Raw genomic sequence first — 19,524 nt, forward strand, 5'->3', positions numbered from 1 at the left:
ATCAATTAATGTCCTAAAAAGAAAAGTAGAGCAGGTCATTTGACTGATTAAAATTAACAAGATCTAATTAAATAATGCAACACATGAGATTCACTGAAGAATTAAACCAAGGTAACAGTATTACTGAGACTGCATATCTTCAATGTCCTGAACTGTTGACTCCCTTCTTTGAATGCTTTCTCAAAGATGCTTGCAGTCTCATTCTTAAAACATTGGTCTCTTAAACCCATTGAGTGGTAGGGTGTAACTCATCATAATAAATGGTTTAAAAGTCTGTTAATTCTCTTGCACAAAATGCTTCTGAGGATGATGCTGGAAAACCTGTTCTTTGATAACTTTTTGTTGCTGGGACTTGAAGGCCTGCGTAATAGGGAAAGGTTGAATAAATTAGCAGTTTACATTAGACTTTTCCTGTCCAAATGTCAGTGTTACCATTATACCCACCTCCACCATGTCCCTGGTAGCTTGATCCATGTGCCCACCACTCTGTGGCAAATTTTGTTTAGATTCCCCCTTAAATCCCTCCCCTCCCATGTTAAGTGTGCGCCCTTTTGTTGTAGACTTCACTCTAATCTTAGGCAATCTTCACTGTTCACTATTTTTGGTATAATCTGCAAACCTGCTAATTGTACCACCTACATTAGTCATCTAAACTGTCAGTATTTATGACAAACTGGTCACAGCCTCCAGATTCAGATTAATTTATCTCATGTACATGGATGCATACAAGGAAGTGCATTGTTTGCATTGAAAAAGACTGAAAACTCCCCACCCCCAAACTCAACTCCTTCCAACAAGCTGGTTCTGTATCCAGTTGGCTGAATTGCCCTGGATTCCATGTGAACTGTCCCCCACAGACCAGTCTACAATGCTGGACCTTGTTGAAAGTCTTGCTAAAGTCTGTGACAACATCTACTGCCTTGTCCTGATCGATCCTCTTGGTGGTTCTGCAAAATATTATGATCATAAGATTTCTCACGTGCCAGACAATGCTAGCTATTCTTCCATAGTTCTTGCTTTTTTTTAAATACAAGTAGATCCTTTCTCTCAGAATCTCCTCCAGTAACTTTCCCACCACTGATTTTGGGCTTGGTGGTCTGTCATGTCCTGGCTTCCTGTTGCAGCCCTTGAATAAAGACACAGCATCATTGTCTTCCAGAATGTCACTATGCCTAATATAGCAAAACAAATCTCTACCTGCAGCAGCAGTTTCTTCCCTTGCTTCCCACGCTTCCCACAGCACCCTCGGATACACTTGGTCAGACCCTAGAGATTTAACAGAGTTAAATTTGCGTCCACAACCAACACTGTCTGAGGATTGCTGGGAGCAGCCTGCCAGGGTCGTCATGCTTCCACCACCAACATAGCATGCTCACGGCTTGCTAACCCTAAACTGTACATCTTTGGGATATGGAAGGAAACCACAACACCCAGAGGAAGCCCACACAATTACTGAGAGAATGTAGAGACTTCTTCCCAATGTACAAACAGTGGTGGTAATTGAACCCCGATCTACTGATCACCAGTACCGGTAAGGCATCGTGCTAACCACTGCATTACTGTGCCATCTGTACCTTTATGCACCTCAGGACTGCTAATGCTTTTTCATAATATTGAACAATAATAGTAATACTGGACACTGGACATTTTTGTTTAATCAAACCACCCCTTCCATTGGCAAAATCTCAGCATCTACCTGTTCAGTGTATTTATTTAGTTAGAGATACTGTGCATAATAGACCCTTAGAGCTGTACTGCCAGGCAACACCCCCCCCCACCCCGTGACCCCAATTTAACCCTAACCTATTCACAGGACAATTTACAATGAACAAATAACCTACCCGGTACATCTTTGAACTATGGGAGGAAACCAGAGCACCCAGAGAAAACACACGCGTTCTGCAGGGAGGACATACAGAGTTCCATATAATGTACATGTTCATTATGTAATGTATCTGGTTTACAAATGCATATCTACTCTGTTAAAATAACTCCCATTACACAATGGAAGATTCAGTCTAGATTTTATTACTGGATATGTGTTCTTTGCTCTCTGCAGTGACACATTAAGATGCAGCAGAAGTGGATTTCTCTCTCAAGCCTGGGTGTTATTTTTAGGTTTCTTGCTATCGGAGTGTTTTGGAGATATGCTTAATTGCTAAATTATTATCACTTGGAGATTGAGGCTTAGTCACAGGTGATGAAATATTCTTAAGTTAGTGTTGTGGACACTTCAAAGAAATGGAAATTATATTTGTATAGACATGACAAACCAGCCTACAAGAGATATTTCAGATATGCTAGGTTGAGGAACAAGGAAATTATTACCAGCTAGATACCATACCTTGCATACACTTGCTTTCGTGCTTGAACAGTTACAGCAAATCTAGGTATAAGGGCTTGTAGCTACCAGCATCCTGAGGAGGCCTCCTGATAAATGAGATGAACGCTGTTGACTTTGTCCAAGTATACTGTTGATCCATGTTTCCAGCGCTCTTTATAAATGTGCTTTATTCAAAATGGGTTTGATTTGAGAAATGTCCTGACCTACTTCAAGGGGAAGTGGAATATTGGTTTATAACAACGTAGAGTTATATGTGTGATCTGTTGTATGATTTTTAAGATTAAGAACGGAAATTTTGTGGTGGGGTTTGGGAGTAGAGAGTACTGGTACTTTAGTATTGTATTACAAATGATGTCATTGAACTTTTATAAGTTTTGCACAGAATGCTGGAGTAACTCAGCAGGTCAGGCAGCATCTGTGGAAATTTATAGTTGTTCAATATTTTGGGCCAAGACTGTTCTTCAGGACTGAGAAGGAAAGGGAACACGCCAGAATAAAAAAAATTTGGGAGGGGAAGGAGGATAGCTGAAAGATCATAGGTGTGTTGCTTTGTATTTCTAGCATCTGCAGGCTTTCTCGTTTATACAAATTTTGGCATTGGATGTTAGGTAGTGTGACGAGGTTCTTTACTTCTCTCTGATAACTTTCTAGATGACTCACTAATTCATCGTAAACATTTTCCTTCTCTAATCCTGCCAGCAAAAAATTGGCCGCATCTGACATGAAATATATTCTGGATTTGACTTAGCAATAACATTCAAATCTTCGTTTAAGTTTTTGTAGCCCTCCTTCCTGTCGACATGGATGCATAACTGAGACTCCTGTGCATATAGGATGTTGAAGAGTGATTTAATTAAAGTATGAGCTTTTTGAGAAACTATTGTTGGGATGGGTGGAGAGAAACATCTTGCTGGCAGCAGTTTCTAGAATGCAGGTATCAGCGCCAGGCCATTTGGGAAAGGAAAATAGAAAACACCTCATACAAAGACGGGTATTCAGATTCAAACGTTTACTACATAAGGGGCAAATACACAAGATACAAAGCACCCACAAGCTTCTTTGATGTGGAGTGAGCTCTTCCTGTTTATAATATCCTGTCATTGCAATCAGAATCGGGTTTAATATCACTGACATATGTCAGGAAATTTGCTGTACTGTTTTTATAGCAACAGTACAATACTTGCATATTAAACATATTAAATAGTTAAATAGTGCAAAAAATAGAAATTTAAAAAGTAGTTAGGTAATATTTATGGGTTCAATGTCCATTCAGAAATTGGATGGCAAAGAGGAAGAAGTTGTTACTGAATTGGAACAGGTTTCTATACCTCCTTCCTGATGGTAGCAACAAGCTGATGGATGCAGCATTTTTGAGGCATCACTCCTTGGCGATGCCCTGAATACTCGGAGGCAGTGCCCATGATGGAGCTGACTAAGCTTACCACTCCCTGCAGCTTATTTCGATCCTGTGCAGTAACCCCACCCCCCATACCATAAGGTGACTCGGCCGGTTCGAATGCTCTCCATTTGCATTGAACAAATGTTTCAATGTTCTAATTGTTTTTGTTTCAGATTCAGTTCAGAGAAAAAGTATTATGGACCGCCATTACACTCTTCATCTTCTTGGTCTGTTGCCAGGTCAGTACCTTTACAGCTATATTTTACTTGTTTCATGTAGTCAAGCATCTGGGCTAATAAACAAAATCAAACTTTAGTAACATATTTGAGTTACTTGCTTCAGATGTATTTCTCGTAAAAGGGGTTCTGTGCTGGTATTGTGGTTGTTTCAGGACTGACGACTAAGATATAGGAGGAGAAGTAGGCCATTCAGCCCATCGAGTCTGCTCCGCCATTCAATCATGGGCTGATCCAATTCTTCCAGTCATCCCCACTCCCCTGTCTTCACCCCATACCCTCTGGTGCCCTGGCTAATCAAGACCCAGAACTTTGTTTAACCATCCAATCATGTCAAACTCCAGCATGGCAGCCGTGAATATTAAATTGTTCTCTTAGAAAAGAGATCTTGTCCTAAGGATAATCAGAACACCAGATTACTGTGAGAATCTGTCTTATTAAGCCCATTACCAATAGAAGCTAGTCAGAGTTCTCTGTCCAGGTCCGAAGGTTGATCAGCCCTGGAGCTTCTGCTTTCACCAGATGACTTCATATGTATTCTAAGCAAAGATCCTTCCTCTCCTAGGGTTGAGGTCTGTAGTTCTCAGTTTTTATGTGATGGGGTTGCTGGCCCCATGCCCAGACCACCACCTTTCGCAGTCGGGGTGAGACCATCCATGGCAAGTTGAAAATCTGTTGTCTGCCTCATTCTCTGTCTTTGGGGAAAGGAATCTGCCAGCATTGCCAGGTTATCCTGTATGTGACTCAGACCTTCGGTTAAATGCCCTTTGGAGCAGCTGTTCAGTTGTGGCCAAACCATAAGGTTAAAGTAGAAAAAAACGTAAACAGAATCTGAATCGGCTTTAGTATCACTGGCATGTGTCGTTATGCAGTAGCAGTACTTGCAATACATAATCAAAACTAAATTGCAGTATAAATGTATTTAAAAAAGTTAAATAAGTAGTGCACCAAGAGAAAAATAGCGAGGTAGTGTTCACGGGTTCAATGTCAATTCAGAAATCTGATGGCAGAGGGGAAGAAGCTGTTCCTGAATCATTGAGTGTGTGGCTTCAGGCTCCTGTACCTCCTCCCTGGTGGTAGCAATGAGAAGAGGGCTTGTCCTGGCTGATGGGGGTCCTTCAAGGCATCACTCCTTGAAGATGTCCTGGATACTGGGAGGCTGGTCCCCATGATTGAACTGACTTAAGTTTACAACCAGATGAACAACTCAGCATCAGCCTAGGCACTGCCTGTGAGCTCAGTGAAACTTCTGTTTCAGTTCACATTGCAAAGTACTGCTTGCAAACATTTGGGGGATAAATTACAAGAGTCTGTTTGAATGACAAACCATGCGTAGATACATGTGGGAATGTTGACTTCTGCTAACTGAAGCAACCTCTACTCGGTGATTTCTTTTTTTGTTTCTGACCTTTTACCCCTTGTGTAGAGCACAGGCTCTTTGACCGACCTTCTTATGGACTCCAAGATTAATCTAACCCTCTCCTCTTACATTTTCGTTGGTCCATGTGCCCATCTCATCATCGTCAAATGTCTGTTACTCAGCTGGTGTTTCAGGCAGCAATGAATGTCCTAAATTATTTTTTGACCGGTCAGGGTTGTTAGCCCTGAGTTGAACCCCTGAACCTGGAGGACTGGTGGACCACTCTTGGTCTGGCCTGTACCCTTTGACCTGTTTGGCATGGGTGACCCTACCAAGAGGTAAAACATTCCTGACTAGCCAACATAGCTCTCTGTGTCATTGACGCACACAAGCCTCCAAACTCTACAACCAGGTTGTGGTCCTCTTGGACGATGTGCCAGTCTAAGAGCGTCATAAATGTCCTTCATGTATCTATCTCTATGACCAGGTATATCTCTCTGGTATATCTACCTATATTTCTCTGTTTTAAAAAAAGAAGCTACCCCTGACATACCTTTTGTACATTCCTCCAGTCACCTTAAAATTATGCCACCTCGTATCAGTAATTTTTGCTTTCAGTGTACTTGTTATCTTTAGATAATGTTTCATTAAAACGATTGTTTATAATTGTTTTTAAACCTCTGTAGATTCCTCTGTTTGGCATCATGTCCTCAGATTCTGCAGATCCTTTCTACTGGATGAGAGTTATATTAGCTTCAAACAGAGGTAATCAAGTTTATTTCAGATAGAGTTCCATGTCCCAGTTGGGAGCAATAGTTGTCAGTTTATCAAGTAGGACTTGTCTCCCTTTCATATTGTGTTAGACCTGCCTTTGGACTGGAGCTTTACTCATTAGCCCGGTTGTTTGGAGCAAAACCATCAGCATTCTGTTGCTCCCAGGTATGTATGTTTTGGCCTTGCGAGTCAAGAATGAGCTGAGTATGCCCATGGGCTCCGCTCCAGCTTTTGAGGAGAAAACAGCTGGCACTCATAATATTTAACCTCTTCAGGGATTTTTTTGTAGATTATATAATTTATCTTAATTTCAAATTATTTACAATTTTCAATTATGCAACTTATTGCTGTATTGTTATCTTGCTCTGCCTTGATGTCTATGTTGCTGATGTAACACTCGCTTCACCCAGCGGCTTAATAAAGTGGGTGATAAACTCTTGCCTGGCCAAACTTAAGAAATCTGGTTTGGGTGGATGCTGCGAGATGTGTCCCTTGTTACAAATCAGTACCACAAAATAACAAACAGTACATAATATGTGATTAAACGATTAAACTTTATAACTCTTACTTTAACTATATAGTTAGTAAGTAGAGAAACAAAATATTTTTTAAAAGGCCTAAGTCTTATTAAACAGTCTGCGCACAAAATTGGAGCTCACTCATAGGCCGATCGATCCCCATCGACCTCCTCCGATCATTGTTGCCCTTCGGACCCCTGCTCCGAGTCCACCCCGTCCGGCGGTCTACCAATTCTCTCCATTCCCGTCTTCTTTCTTCATCTCTCTCTCTCCCTCTCTCTGGCAAAAGCCTGCAAAATCAACTGCTTCCAGATTCACAAGACAGGGCAACAAACTCTTGATAACCCAAACATTGCTGCTACAGAGAAACCGTTACTTCAGCAGTGAACATTACAAAAAAGCCATTACATTAGCAGTGAAACCTTACAGCGCGTTACACTGAATAATTAGACCCTTCTAAGGTACAACCATTCTGTGTGCAGTGTGTGTTAATAGATAAAAGTCAAGTGATCTTTGTGTGCGGTGAGATTGAAAGCACTGAGAATGTTACCCACTTTTCAGAAACTATCCCAAATCAGTTACTGCTGAAGCAGACAGTTGTGACCATGATCTGATATCTTCTGTGTCATGTAGTTCTTTTGTGTGTACTCTTCTTGTGAAGCAAAGCTTAGTTCTGTGGTTCTGTGGTTAAAAACATTAGTAAAGCAAAGACTTCAGAATGTAGGTTCCTTACCTAATATGACACCAGACCAAGCAACCCATCACAGACATTTGGAACTTAACAGGATAAGCTTGCTGAGGGATGGCCTTATGCCTTGTAATTATGTGACTTTGTTTGATGCAGATCATCTTTTTATTAATCTTTATCTCCAGTCAGATGTGGAAATTGTGGTGTAATAATGTTTTGCTTTGTTACTTTGCAAACTAGATAAGAATGAGGTTTATTATCACTGTCTTAAGACACGAACTTTGCTGTTTGCTAGCAGCAGTAAAATACAAAACCATGTCTTTTGTTTTAAATCTTAGGCACATTGATGGAGCTTGGTATCTCACCAATTGTTACCTCTGGTCTCATCATGCAGCTTCTGGCAGGTGCAAAGATAATTGAAGTTGGTGACACTCCCAAAGATCGAGCTCTGTTTAATGGAGCACAAAAACGTAAGTATCAGGTTGCATTTTGATACAAATTTGCCTGCAGCTCTATTGCAGTTGTAGGGGGGAAAAGTGGCCATTGGCCTGTGGTGTGCACCTGCATTCATGCTACATGTTCTTCCCGTATTGTTCGTCTGCTGTATGAATGTATCTTCTGTTTCTTTATGTGGCTTCATCCCAAACGCATCCTGTGCAAGTTACACAACTCCGAGGTAGTGAGTTTCACATATATGCTCACTCTTTTAATTTTCTTTTGGATTCCTTGATAAATTTTATAACCACTAATTCAGAGTTTCTCATCTCGGGTTCTGTGAGAGATTGTGATTTTTTTTTTTACTTGTTTTTTGAACTTCCGGCAATGTGCGATGCGAGCTCTCACGGTGGTGGGTACTGACCGAGCAGCCCCGTTAGCAATCTCGTTACAGGTCTCTCAGCACAGTAAGGCAGTGCGCAGTAGGACCGTGCTTATTTGGTTTTTGACATGAGATAGGGGAGGCCGTTGATAATTGGTGAGCGCTGTATTGCACGGAGGAGAGGAAGGTAGGCTGATGAGCGTGAAGTGCATTTTCTGAGCGTTGAATGGACTCGCCCAACTTAGGCTGTGACGTCGGCCCCTTCCTTCCAAATTACCTCCCCGAACTTCCCCTTGCATGCTGCCAACTGACTATGGGAGCAAAAATTGGAGGGAAATTTTCATTCTAAAGGAATATTTACACATGGCGACTCAGCTGCTGGCCTGTCACTTTGTTGTTGTAAACATTGCAAAAGGTGCATCTTGTAGGTTAGAAGATGAAGAATGGCTGTAGAAACGAGCCCACTAAGACATTTTTCATAATATGAGCCTATTGAACAAGTCTCTGCAAGGCCCTGGAGAAAATGTTTTGACTGCGCTCGTGTCTCTGGGGACTGAAACAAGAAATTGAACCAAACGTTGAGCATTTAATGGTCTGACGCTATTCTCTCATGTGACTGACTTAAATGCACACTAGTATTTATGCAGTTATGCACATTTTATTCCATATCTGTACTTCTAACATTTTATATGATTCTTTATAACTTTTTTTGTTGCATAGCACACTAACACACCCCAGCAAATTCCTAATATTTGTAAATGTATATGCAAATAAAATTGAGCTTTTATCAATCCCAGCAAATTGTATTTTTTGATATTTGGCAATACTGACATCTACAAATTATTAGTCTAGTAAATTCTCTGCTTCCGTCAAGTTAGATTCCTTGCATAAGATAAGCTGGTAAATTTGTAAATTGATTTATTATTGTCCCATCTATTGAGCTGGGGGGGTTGTGGGGAGAGAGAGAGACTTGTTTTGCATGTGTCCGTGCAGATCAATTCATTACAGTGGTGCATTTGGAAAAGCAATAATAGAATGCAGAGGAGAACTTTCCGTTCAGCATCACATTGAATCCTATTGGTTGAGATTTTCATTAGCTAAATATATACAAGTAATTCCTTCACTGTACTTTGGTTTGTTTCTCAATCGTGGCATGTTGCCCCACAGTTTTCGGTATGATCATCACTATCGGACAAGCAATTGTATACGTCATGACTGGGATGTATGGAGATCCGTCAGAAATGGGAGCTGGCATCTGTCTCTTGATCATTATTCAGGTAAGGTGTTAGGTACACTCACACGTTTAAATATTCAGACACGCACTTGAATCACGGCACAGAAGGCTGCAGATCAGGTGCTGGTAAATGCAGTTAATGCAGCAGTAGTTGAGTGTGAGTGGTGATGGGCTTTTTCTGTGCTATGGCATGGTAGTTATCATGACCACTAAGTAATTGTGGAGAGAAATTCCTTAATTTGCCCAGTTCAAGCTTAGTTTTCTGACCTTGATTTTTGAGATTCCCTTTGTAGTTTGACTTTAGTAGTTGGCTGAATGCAACTTGTCTTTTTTTTATACCCTGTATGAGCAATGACCTGGCCATTGAGCCTTTCGTGGCATATCAATGTTCAAAAAATTGTTTAGTGAATACTGAAATTATGATAACCAGGTGTAAATGATTTAGTTATTTTATTTAGCGATACAGCATGGAGTAGGCCCCTCCGGCCCTTCGAGCTATGGCACTCCAGCAACCCCAACAAACCCAGTTAACCCTAACCTAACCACAGGACGATTTACAATGACCATTTAACCTACCCGGTATGTCTGGACTGTGAGAGGAAACCAGAGCACCAGGGAAGTCACACACTCCACGGGGATTCCTTACAGATGGTGCTGGAATTAAACACCAAAGTCCTGAAATCCCACACTAATCATTGTGCTACTGTGGTTATTGCCATAAATTTGGATTTACCACCCTGATGGCATAGAAGAGTGCCATAATATTGCATACTTTCCCAAATGTAGTTTAGGGAAGAATTCTGTAGTTAGTGTAATGCTTTATAGCGCCAGCGATCACAATTGGGGTTCAATTTCCTTCACTGTCTATAAGTATTTTGTATGTTCTCCCCACGACCCCATGGGTCCTCTCCATGTGCTCTGGATTCCTCCCACTTTCGAAAGATTTGCAGGTTAAGATTAGTAAGTTATGGGCATGCTATGTTGGTGCTGGGAGCATGGAAACACTTGGATTGGAGGGTGGCTAATGTAACCCCACTTTTTAAAAAAGGAGGGAGAGAGAAACCGGGGAATTATAGACCGGTTAGCCTAACGTCGGTGGTGGGGAAACTGCTGGAGTCAGTTATCAAGGATATGATAACAGCACATTTGGAAAGCGGTGAAATCATCGGACAAAGTCAGCATGGATTTGTGAAAGGAAAATCATGTCTGACGAATCTCATAGAATTTTTTGAGGATGTAACTAGTAGAGTGGATAGGGGAGAACCAGTGGATGTGGTATATTTGGATTTTCAGAAGGCTTTTGACAAGGTCCCACACAGGAGATTAGTGTGCAAACTTAAAGCACACGGTATTGGGGGTAAGGTATTGATGTGGATAGAGAATTGGTTAGCAGACAGGAAGCAAAGAGTGGGAATAAACGAGACCTTTTCAGAATGGCAGGCAGTGACTAGTGGGGTACCGCAAGGCTCAGTGCTGGGACCCCAGTTGTTTACAATATATATTAATGACTTGGATGAGGGAATTAAATGCAGCATCTCCAAGTTTGCAGATGACACGAAGCTGGGTGGCAGTGTTAGCTGTGAGGAGGATGCTAAGAGGATGCAGGGTGACTTGGATAGGTTGGGTGAGTGGGCAAATTCATGGCAGATGCAATTTAATGTGGATAAATGTGAAGTTATCCACTTTGGTGACAAAAATAGGAAAACAGATTATTATCTGAATGGTGGCCGATTAGGAAAAGGGGAGGTGTAACGAGACGTGGGTGTCATTATACACCAGTCATTGAAAGTGGGCATGCAGGTACAGCAGGCGGTGAAAAAGGCGAATGGTATGCTGGCATTTATAGTGAGAGGATTCGAGTACAGGAGCAGGGAGGTACTACTGCAGTTGTATAAGGCCTTGGTGAGACCACACCTGGAGTATTGTGTGCAGTTTTGGTCCCCTAATCTGAGGAAAGACATCCTTGCCATAGAGGGAGTACAAAGAAGGTTCAGCAGATTGATTCCTGGGATGGCAGGACTTTCATATGAAGAAAGACTGGATGAACAAGGCTTGTACTCGTTGGAATTTAGAAGATTGAGAGGGGATCTGATTGAAACGTATAAAATCCTAAAGGGATTGGACAGGCTAGATGCAGGAAGATTGTTCCCGATGTTGGGGAAGTCCAGAACGAGGGGTCACAGTTTGAGGATAAAGGGGAAGCCTTTTAGGACCGAGATTAGGAAAAACTTCTTCACACAGAGAGTGGTGAATCTGTGGAATTCTCTGCCACAGGAAACAGTTGAGGCCAGTTCATTGGCTATATTTAAGAGGGAGTTAGATATGGCCCTTGTGGCTACGGGGATCAGGGGGTACGGAGGGAAGGCTGGTGCAGGGTTCTGAGTTGGACGATCAGCCATGATCATAATAAATGGCGGTGCAGGCTTGAAGGGCTGAATGGCCTACTCCACCTATTTTCTGTGTTTCTATGTAACTCCGGAACATCCTTGACTTGTTGGTCGTTGACTCTAATGGTGCATTTCACTGTAAGTTTCGATGTGCTTGTGACAAATGAAACTAGAAGCACTTTACGCTGGAAAATGGTAGCAGCTTAAGACTGAAGTGCTACAGCTGTACTGCTTTTTCCAAGCAGAGTTTCACCAGGGTTTATAAACTCCTCTGTACAGTTGTTTGTCGCGGGTCTGATCGTCCTGCTGCTGGATGAGCTGCTGCAGAAGGGTTATGGCCTGGGCTCTGGCATTTCCCTCTTCATCGCCACCAACATCTGTGAGACCATCGTATGGAAAGCTTTCAGTCCTACTACAGTGAACACTGGTAGAGGTAGGTGGAAAGTCAGTCCCTGTATGACAATGCAACAATCCATCACTAATGTTGCCACAGTTTTGCAGAAGAGATTTTAGCTGTGATTTAACAAGTAGTGAAAGGTTTATTTCTCAGAGAAGAGGCGATTGAGAAAGGATACATATTAGAGAAATAGAACACTATGGGCTTTTCAACCTACACTAAGATCAATCTAACCCTTTCCTCCTACATAGGCCAAACCCTTCATTTTTCTTTCATCCATGTGCCTATTTAAGAGTCTCTTAAATGTATCTGTCTCTACCACCACTTCTGGCAGTGCATTGAAGACACTTGCCACGCTGTATTTAAAACCTACCTCTGACATCTCCCCTAAACATTTCTTCACTCACCTTAAAAGGATGTCCTCCAATATTGTTCATTATCGCACTGGGGAGGGGGGAGGGGGGGAAGGTGTTGGCTGTCCACTCAATCTGTGCCTCTTATAATCTTGTACATCTCTGTCAAGTCGCCCCTCTTCAAAGAGAAAAGCCCTAACTAGCTCAGCTTTTTCTCATAAGTCACGCTCTCTAATCCAGGCAGCATTCTCTGCACCCTCTAATGTTTCCGTGTCCTTACACTAATGTGACCGGAACAGAGCACAGTTCGCACAAGTGTGGTCTAACCAAGGTTTGATTTAGCTGTAATATTACCTTGTGGCTGTGGTGCAGGGATACGAGTTAGCAAAAGCTCCAGAAGTGGCCCTTTAGAGATGGAGAGGCAAACAAATGGACAAATATTTTCCCCAGGGGCTTGACTGGTCATTATATCCTATGCACTGAGGCATGGGGAGATTTTCTTACTCTGGGCTTTCTTAACACTTTGCTGTCACCAGTTTCCACCATTGGATGCAGACAAAGAGCAAAATTAGTGATGCTCTATTAAAGGAACGTAGTTACATGCCTGACGCATGAATATGCCAAAAATTCAGTATGCTGAATAGAGTTTGATTTTTTATAAGAATATGATGACTTAAATTTTAAGGAAATACAACCATCTGTACAAAAGCTGTCAGTCGTATGGCTTTTCTATACACGTATAGTCGCGTGCAAATGTCCTAAGCATGTGTGTTTTTAAAAAAAAAATTCTGTAAAGCAAAGATGCTTTCAAAAATAATGAAAAGCTTTTATCAAAAAATGTACTATAAAAGGACATTAAAAGTTTTTTTAAAAACTAAGTCAAATCAATATTTGGTGTGACCACCTTTATAGAAACATAGAAAATAGGTGCAGGAGTAGGCCATTCGGCCCTTCGAGCCTGCACCGCCATTTATTATGATCATGGGTGATCATCCAACTCAGAACCCCGCCCCAGCCTTCCCTCCATACCCCCTGATCCCCGTAGCCACAAGGGCCATATCTAACTCCCTCTTAAATATAGCCAATGAACTGGCCTCAACAGTTTCCTGTGGCAGAGAATTCCACAGATTCACCACTCTCTGTGTGAAGAAGGGCTTCCCCTCTATCCTTAAACTGTGACCCCTCGTTCTGGACTTCTCCAACATCGGGAACAATCTTCCTGCATCTAGCCTGTCCAATCCCTTTAGGATTTTATACGTTTCAATCAGATCCCCCCTCAATCTTCTAAATTCCAACGAGTACAAGCCTAGTTCATCCAGTCTTTCTTCATATGAAAGTCCTGCCATCCCAGGAATCAATCTGGTGAACCTTAGTTGTACTCCCTCTATGGCAAGGATGTCTTTCCTCAGATTAGGGGACCAAAACTGCACACAATACTCCAGGTGTGGTCTCACCAAGGCCTTGTACAACTGCAGTAGTACCTCCCTGCTCCTGTACTCGAATCCTCTCGCTATAAATGCCAGCATACCATTCGCCTTTTTCACCGCCTGCTGTACCTGCATGCCCACTTTCAATGACTGGTGTATAATGACACCCAGGTCTCGTTGCACCTCCCCTTTTCCTAATCGGCCACCATTCAGATAATAATATGTTTTCCTATTTTTGCCACCAAAGTGGATAACTTCACATTTATCCACATTAAATTGCATCTGCCATGAATTTGTCCACTCACCCAACCTATCCAAGTCACCCTGCATCCTCTTAGCATCCTCATCACAGCTAAAACTGCCACCCAGCTTCGTGTCATCCGCGAACTTGGAGATGCTGCATTTAATTCCCTCATCCAAGTCATTAATATATATTGTAAACAACTGGGGTCCCAGCACTGAGCCTTGTGGTACCCCACTAGTCACCGCCTGCCATTCTGAAAAGGTCCCGTTTATTCCCACTCTTTGCTTCCTGTCTGCTAACCAATTCTCCATCCACATCAATACCTTACCCCCAATACCGTGTGCTTTAAGTTTGCACACTAATCTCCTGTGTGGGACCATGTCAAAAGCCTTTTGAAAATCCAAATATACCACATCCACTGGTTCTCCCCTATCCACTCTACTAGTTACATCCTCAAAAAATTCCATGAGATTCGTCAGACATGATTTTCCTTTCACAAATCCATGCTGACTTTGTCCGATCATTTCACCGCTTTCCAAATGTGCTGTTATCACATCTTTGATAACTGACTCCAGCAGTTTCCCCACCACCGACGTTAGGCTAACCGGTCTATAGATTCCCCGGTTTCTCTCTCCCTCCTTTTTTAAAAAGTGGGGTTACATTAGCCACCCTCCAATCCTCAGGAACTAGTCCAGAATTTAACGAGTTTTGAAAAATTATCACTAATGCATCCACTATTTCTTGGGCTACTTCCTTAAGCACTCTAGGATGCAGACCATCTGGCCCTGGGGATTTATCTGCCTTCAATCCCTTCAATTTACCTAACACCACTTCCCTACTAACATGTATTTCGCTCAGTCCCTCCATCTCACTGGACCCTCTGTCCCCTACTATTTCTGGAAGATTATTTATGTCCTCCTTAGTGAAGACAGAACCAAAGTAATTATTCAATTGGTCTGCCATGTCCTTGCTCCCCATAATCAATTCACCTGTTTCTGTCTGCAGGGGACCTACATTTGTCTTTACCAGTCTTTTCCTTTTTACATATGTATAAAAGCTTTTACAGTCCGTTTTTATGTTCCCTGCCAGTGTTCTCTCATAATCTTTTTTCCCCTTCCTAATTAAGCCCTTTGTCCTCCTCTGCTGAACTCTGAATTTCTCCCAGTCCTCAGGTGAGCCACTTTCTCTGGCTAATTTGTATGCTACTTCTTTGGAATTGATACTATCCCTAATTTCTCTTGTCAGCCACGGGTGCACTACCTTCCTTGATTTATTCTTTTGCCAAACTGGGATGAACAATTGTAGTTCATCCATGCAACCTTTAAATGCTTGCCATTGCATATCCACCGTCAATCCTTTAAGTGTCCTTTTACCTTTAAAACTGCATCAGTTCTCTTAGGTGCATTATTGTGTAGTTTTAGAATAAAATAGGCTGGTAAGGTGTTCCATGAATCTTGGAGAACTTGATGCAGTTCTTCAGGAGACTTTGTCTTGGTTGCTTCAGTCTTCACTGGATGGCCTCGATGTTGAGATCAGGGCTCTGTGGAGGCCTTACCATCTGATGCCATTTAAGCTTATCTAGGATACCTTGGACTTTGACACAGAACTGTAACTTGTGTAATCTTGTATCTTTAACTGGAGAACCCACGAACAGACTTTCAGAATGATGTGATGCAGTTTTATACCTGGTCCCTTTTCTGCTTCTGCCCTGAGCTTGGCTAGAATGTGGTGACTGTCCTCTGTCATGTTCCAGTACAAATAGCGGGATAATTTTAATATCAATCAGATTTATTATCACTGACTTAAATGATGTACGAATGTACGATGCCAAATGCATCGAGATGCAGCTCCTAAGGGACCGCGTTACGGAACTGGAGCTGCAGCTCGATGACCTTCGTCTGGTCAGGGAGAGCGAGGAGGTGATAGAGAGGAGTGGAAGGCAGGTGGTCACGCCGGGGCCACGGGAGGCAGACAAGTGGGTCACGGTTAGGAGGGGGAAGGGGAAAAGGCAGGTGATGGGGAGTACTCCGGCGGCTGTGCCCCTTAACAACAGGTACTCCTGTTTGAGTACTGTTGGTGGGGACAGCTTACCCGGGGGAAGCGACAGTGGCCATGCCTCCGGCACAGAGTCTGGCCCTGTAGCTCAGAAGGGTAGGGAAAGGAAGAGGAGGGCAATAGTAATAGGGGACTCGATAGTAAGGGGGTCAGATAGGCGATTCTGTGGACACAGTCCAGAGACTCGGATGGTAGTTTGCCTCCCTGGTGCCAGGGTCCGGGATATTTCTGATCGTGTCCAAGATATCCTGAAGTGGGAGGGTGAGGAGCCAGAGGTCGTGGTACATATAGGTACCAATGACATAGGTAGGAAAAGGGATGAGGTCCTGAAAGAAGAATATAGGGAGCTAGGAAGGGAGTTGAGAAAAAGGACCGCAAAGGTAGTAATCTCGGGATTACTGCCTGTGCCACGCGACAGTGAGAGTAGGAATGCGATGAGGTGGAGGATAAATGCGTGGCTGAGGGATTGGAGCAGGGGGCAGGGATTCAAGTTTTTGGATCATTGGGACCTCTTTTGGTGCAGGCGTGACCTGTACAAAAAGGACGGGTTACACTTGAATCCTAGGGGGACCAATATCCTGGCAGGGAGATTAGCAGGGGCTACTGAGGTGACTTTAAACTAGAATGGTTGGGGGGTGGGAATCAAATTAAAGAGGCTAGGCGTGAGGAGGTTAGTTCACAACAGAGGGATGGGAACCAGTGCAGAGAGACAGAGGGGTGTAAAGTGAGCGTAGAAGCAAAAAGTACAAAGGAGAAAAGTAAAAGTGGCAGGCCGACAAATCCAGGGCAAGCATTAAAAAGGGCTAAGAGAGTTGTAAAAGAGCGCCTGAAGGCTTTATGTGTCAATGCAAGGAGCATTCGTAATAAGGTGGATGAATTGGAAGTGCAGATTGTTATTAATGATTATGATATAGTTGGGATCACAGAGACATGGCTCCAGGGTGACCAGGGATGGGAGCTCAACGTTCAGGGATATTCAATATTCAGGAGGGATAGACATGAAGGAAGGGGAGGTGGGGTGGCGTTGCTGGTTAAAAAGATTAACGCAATAGAAAGGAAGGACATAAGCCGGGAAGATGTGGAATCGATATGGGTAGAGCTGCGTAACACTAAGGGGCAGAAGACGCTGGTGGGAGTTGTGTACAGGCCACCTAACAGTAGTAGTGAGGTCGGAGATGGTATTAAACAGGAAATTAGAAATGTGTGCAATAAAGGAACAGCAGTTATAATGGGTGACTTCAATCTACATGTAGACTGGGTGAACCAAATTGGTAAAGGTGCTGAGGAAGAGGATTTCTTGGAATGTATGCGGGATGGTTTTTTGAACCAACATGTCGAGGAACCAACTAGAGAGCAGGCTATTCTGGACTGGGTTTTGAGCAATGAGGAAGGGTTAATTAGCGATCTTGTCGTGAGAGGCCCCTTGGGTAAGAGTGACCATAATATGGTGGAATTCTTCATTAACATGGAGGATGACATAGTTAATTCAGAAACAAGGGTTCTGAACTTAAAGAGGGGTAACTTTGAAGGTATGAGACGTGAATTAGCTAAGGTAGACTGGCAAATGACACTTAAAGGATTGACGGTGGATATGCAATGGCAAGCATTTAAAGGTTGCATGGATGAACTACAACAATTGTTCATCCCAGTTTGGCAAAAGAATAAATCAAGGAAGGTAGTGCACCCGTGGCTGACAAGAGAAATTAGGGATAGTATCAATTCCAAAGAAGTAGCATACAAATTAGCCAGAGAAAGTGGCTCACCTGAGGACTGGGAGAAATTCAGAGTTCAGCAGAGGAGGACAAAGGGCTTAATTAGGAAGGGGAAAAAAGATTATGAGAGAAAACTGGCAGAGAACATAAAAACGGACTGTAAAAGCTTTTATAGATATGTAAAAAGGAAAAGACTGATAAAGACAAATGTAGGTCCCCTGCAGACAGAAACAGGTGAATTGATTATGGGGAGCAAGGACATGGCAGACCAATTGAATAATTACTTTGGTTCTGTCTTCACTAAGGAGGACATAAATAATCTTCCAGAAATAGTAAGGGACAGAGGGTCCAGTGAGATGGAGGAACTGAGTGAAATACATGTTAGTAGGGAAGTGGTGTTAGGTAAATTGAAGGGATTGAAGGCAGATAAATCCCCAGGGCCAGATGGTCTGCATCCCAGAGTGCTTAAGGAAGTAGCCCAAGAAATAGTGGATGCATTAGTGATAATTTTTCAAAACTCGTTAGATTCTGGACTAGTTCCTGAGGATTGGAAGGTGGCTAATGTAACCCCACTTTTTAAAAAAGGAGGGAGAGAGAAACCGGGGAATTATAGGCCGGTTAGCCTAACGTCGGTGGTGGGGAAACTGCTGGAGTCAGTTATCAAGGATGTGATAACAGCACATTTGGAAAGCGGTGAAATGATCGGACAAAGTCAGCATGGATTTGTGAAAGGAAAATCATGTCTGACGAATCTCATAGAATTTTTTGAGGATGTAACTAGTAGAGTAGATAGGGGAGAACCAGTGGCTGTGGTATATTTGGATTTTCAAAAGGCTTTTGACAAGGTCCCACACAGGAGATTAGTGTGCAAACTTAAAGCACACGGTATTGGGGGTAAGGTATTGGTGTGGGTGGAGAATTGGTTAGCAGACAGGAAGCAAAGAGTGGGAATAAACGGGACCTTTTCAGAATGGCAGGCGGTGACTAGTGGGGTACCGCAAGGCTCAGTGCTGGGACCCCAGTTGTTTACAATATATATTAATGACTTGGATGAGGGAATTAAATGCAGCATCTCCAAGTTTGCGGATGACACGAAGCTGGGTGGCAGTGTTAGCAGTGAGGAGGATGCTAAGAGGATGCAGGGTGACTTGGATAGGTTGGGTGAGTGGGCAAACTCATGGCAGATGCAATTTAATGTGGATAAATGTGAAGTTATCCACTTTGGTGGCAAAAATAGGAAAACAGATTATTATCTGAATGGTGGCCGATTATGAAAAGGGGAGGTGCAACGAGACCTGGGTGTCATTATACACCAGTCATTGAAAGTGGGCATGCAGGTACAGCAGGCGGTGAAAAAGGCGAACGGTATGCTGGCATTTATAGTGAGAGGATTCGAGTACGGGAGCAGGGAGGTACTACTGCAGTTGTACAAGGCCTTGGTGAGACCACACCTAGAGTATTGTGTGCAGTTTTGGTCCCCTAATCTGAGGAAAGACATCTTTGCCATAGAGGGAGTACAAAGAAGGTTCACCAGATTGATTCCTGGGATGGCAGGTCTTTCATATGAAGAAAGACTGGA

The 19,524-nt window shown here is 42.8% G+C and overlaps 1 protein-coding gene across 1 annotated transcript in view; it reads left to right on the plus strand.

Moving 5' to 3' along the window:
* The window catches only part of LOC134356961 (protein transport protein Sec61 subunit alpha-like 1), a 36,466-nt gene that overhangs the window by 7,464 nt on the left and 9,478 nt on the right, over positions 1-19,524 (plus strand). Inside the window, exons 3-7 of the mRNA XM_063068242.1 lie at positions 3,917-3,982; positions 6,026-6,104; positions 7,658-7,789; positions 9,304-9,413; positions 12,037-12,190. Coding sequence (XP_062924312.1) covers positions 3,917-3,982; positions 6,026-6,104; positions 7,658-7,789; positions 9,304-9,413; positions 12,037-12,190 — 541 coding nt within the window. The remainder of the gene's footprint in view (positions 1-3,916; positions 3,983-6,025; positions 6,105-7,657; positions 7,790-9,303; positions 9,414-12,036; positions 12,191-19,524) is intronic.

The sequence above is a fragment of the Mobula hypostoma genome, chromosome 15 (assembly GCF_963921235.1).
Source record: "Mobula hypostoma chromosome 15, sMobHyp1.1, whole genome shotgun sequence".
Lineage (NCBI taxonomy): Eukaryota > Metazoa > Chordata > Chondrichthyes > Myliobatiformes > Myliobatidae > Mobula > Mobula hypostoma.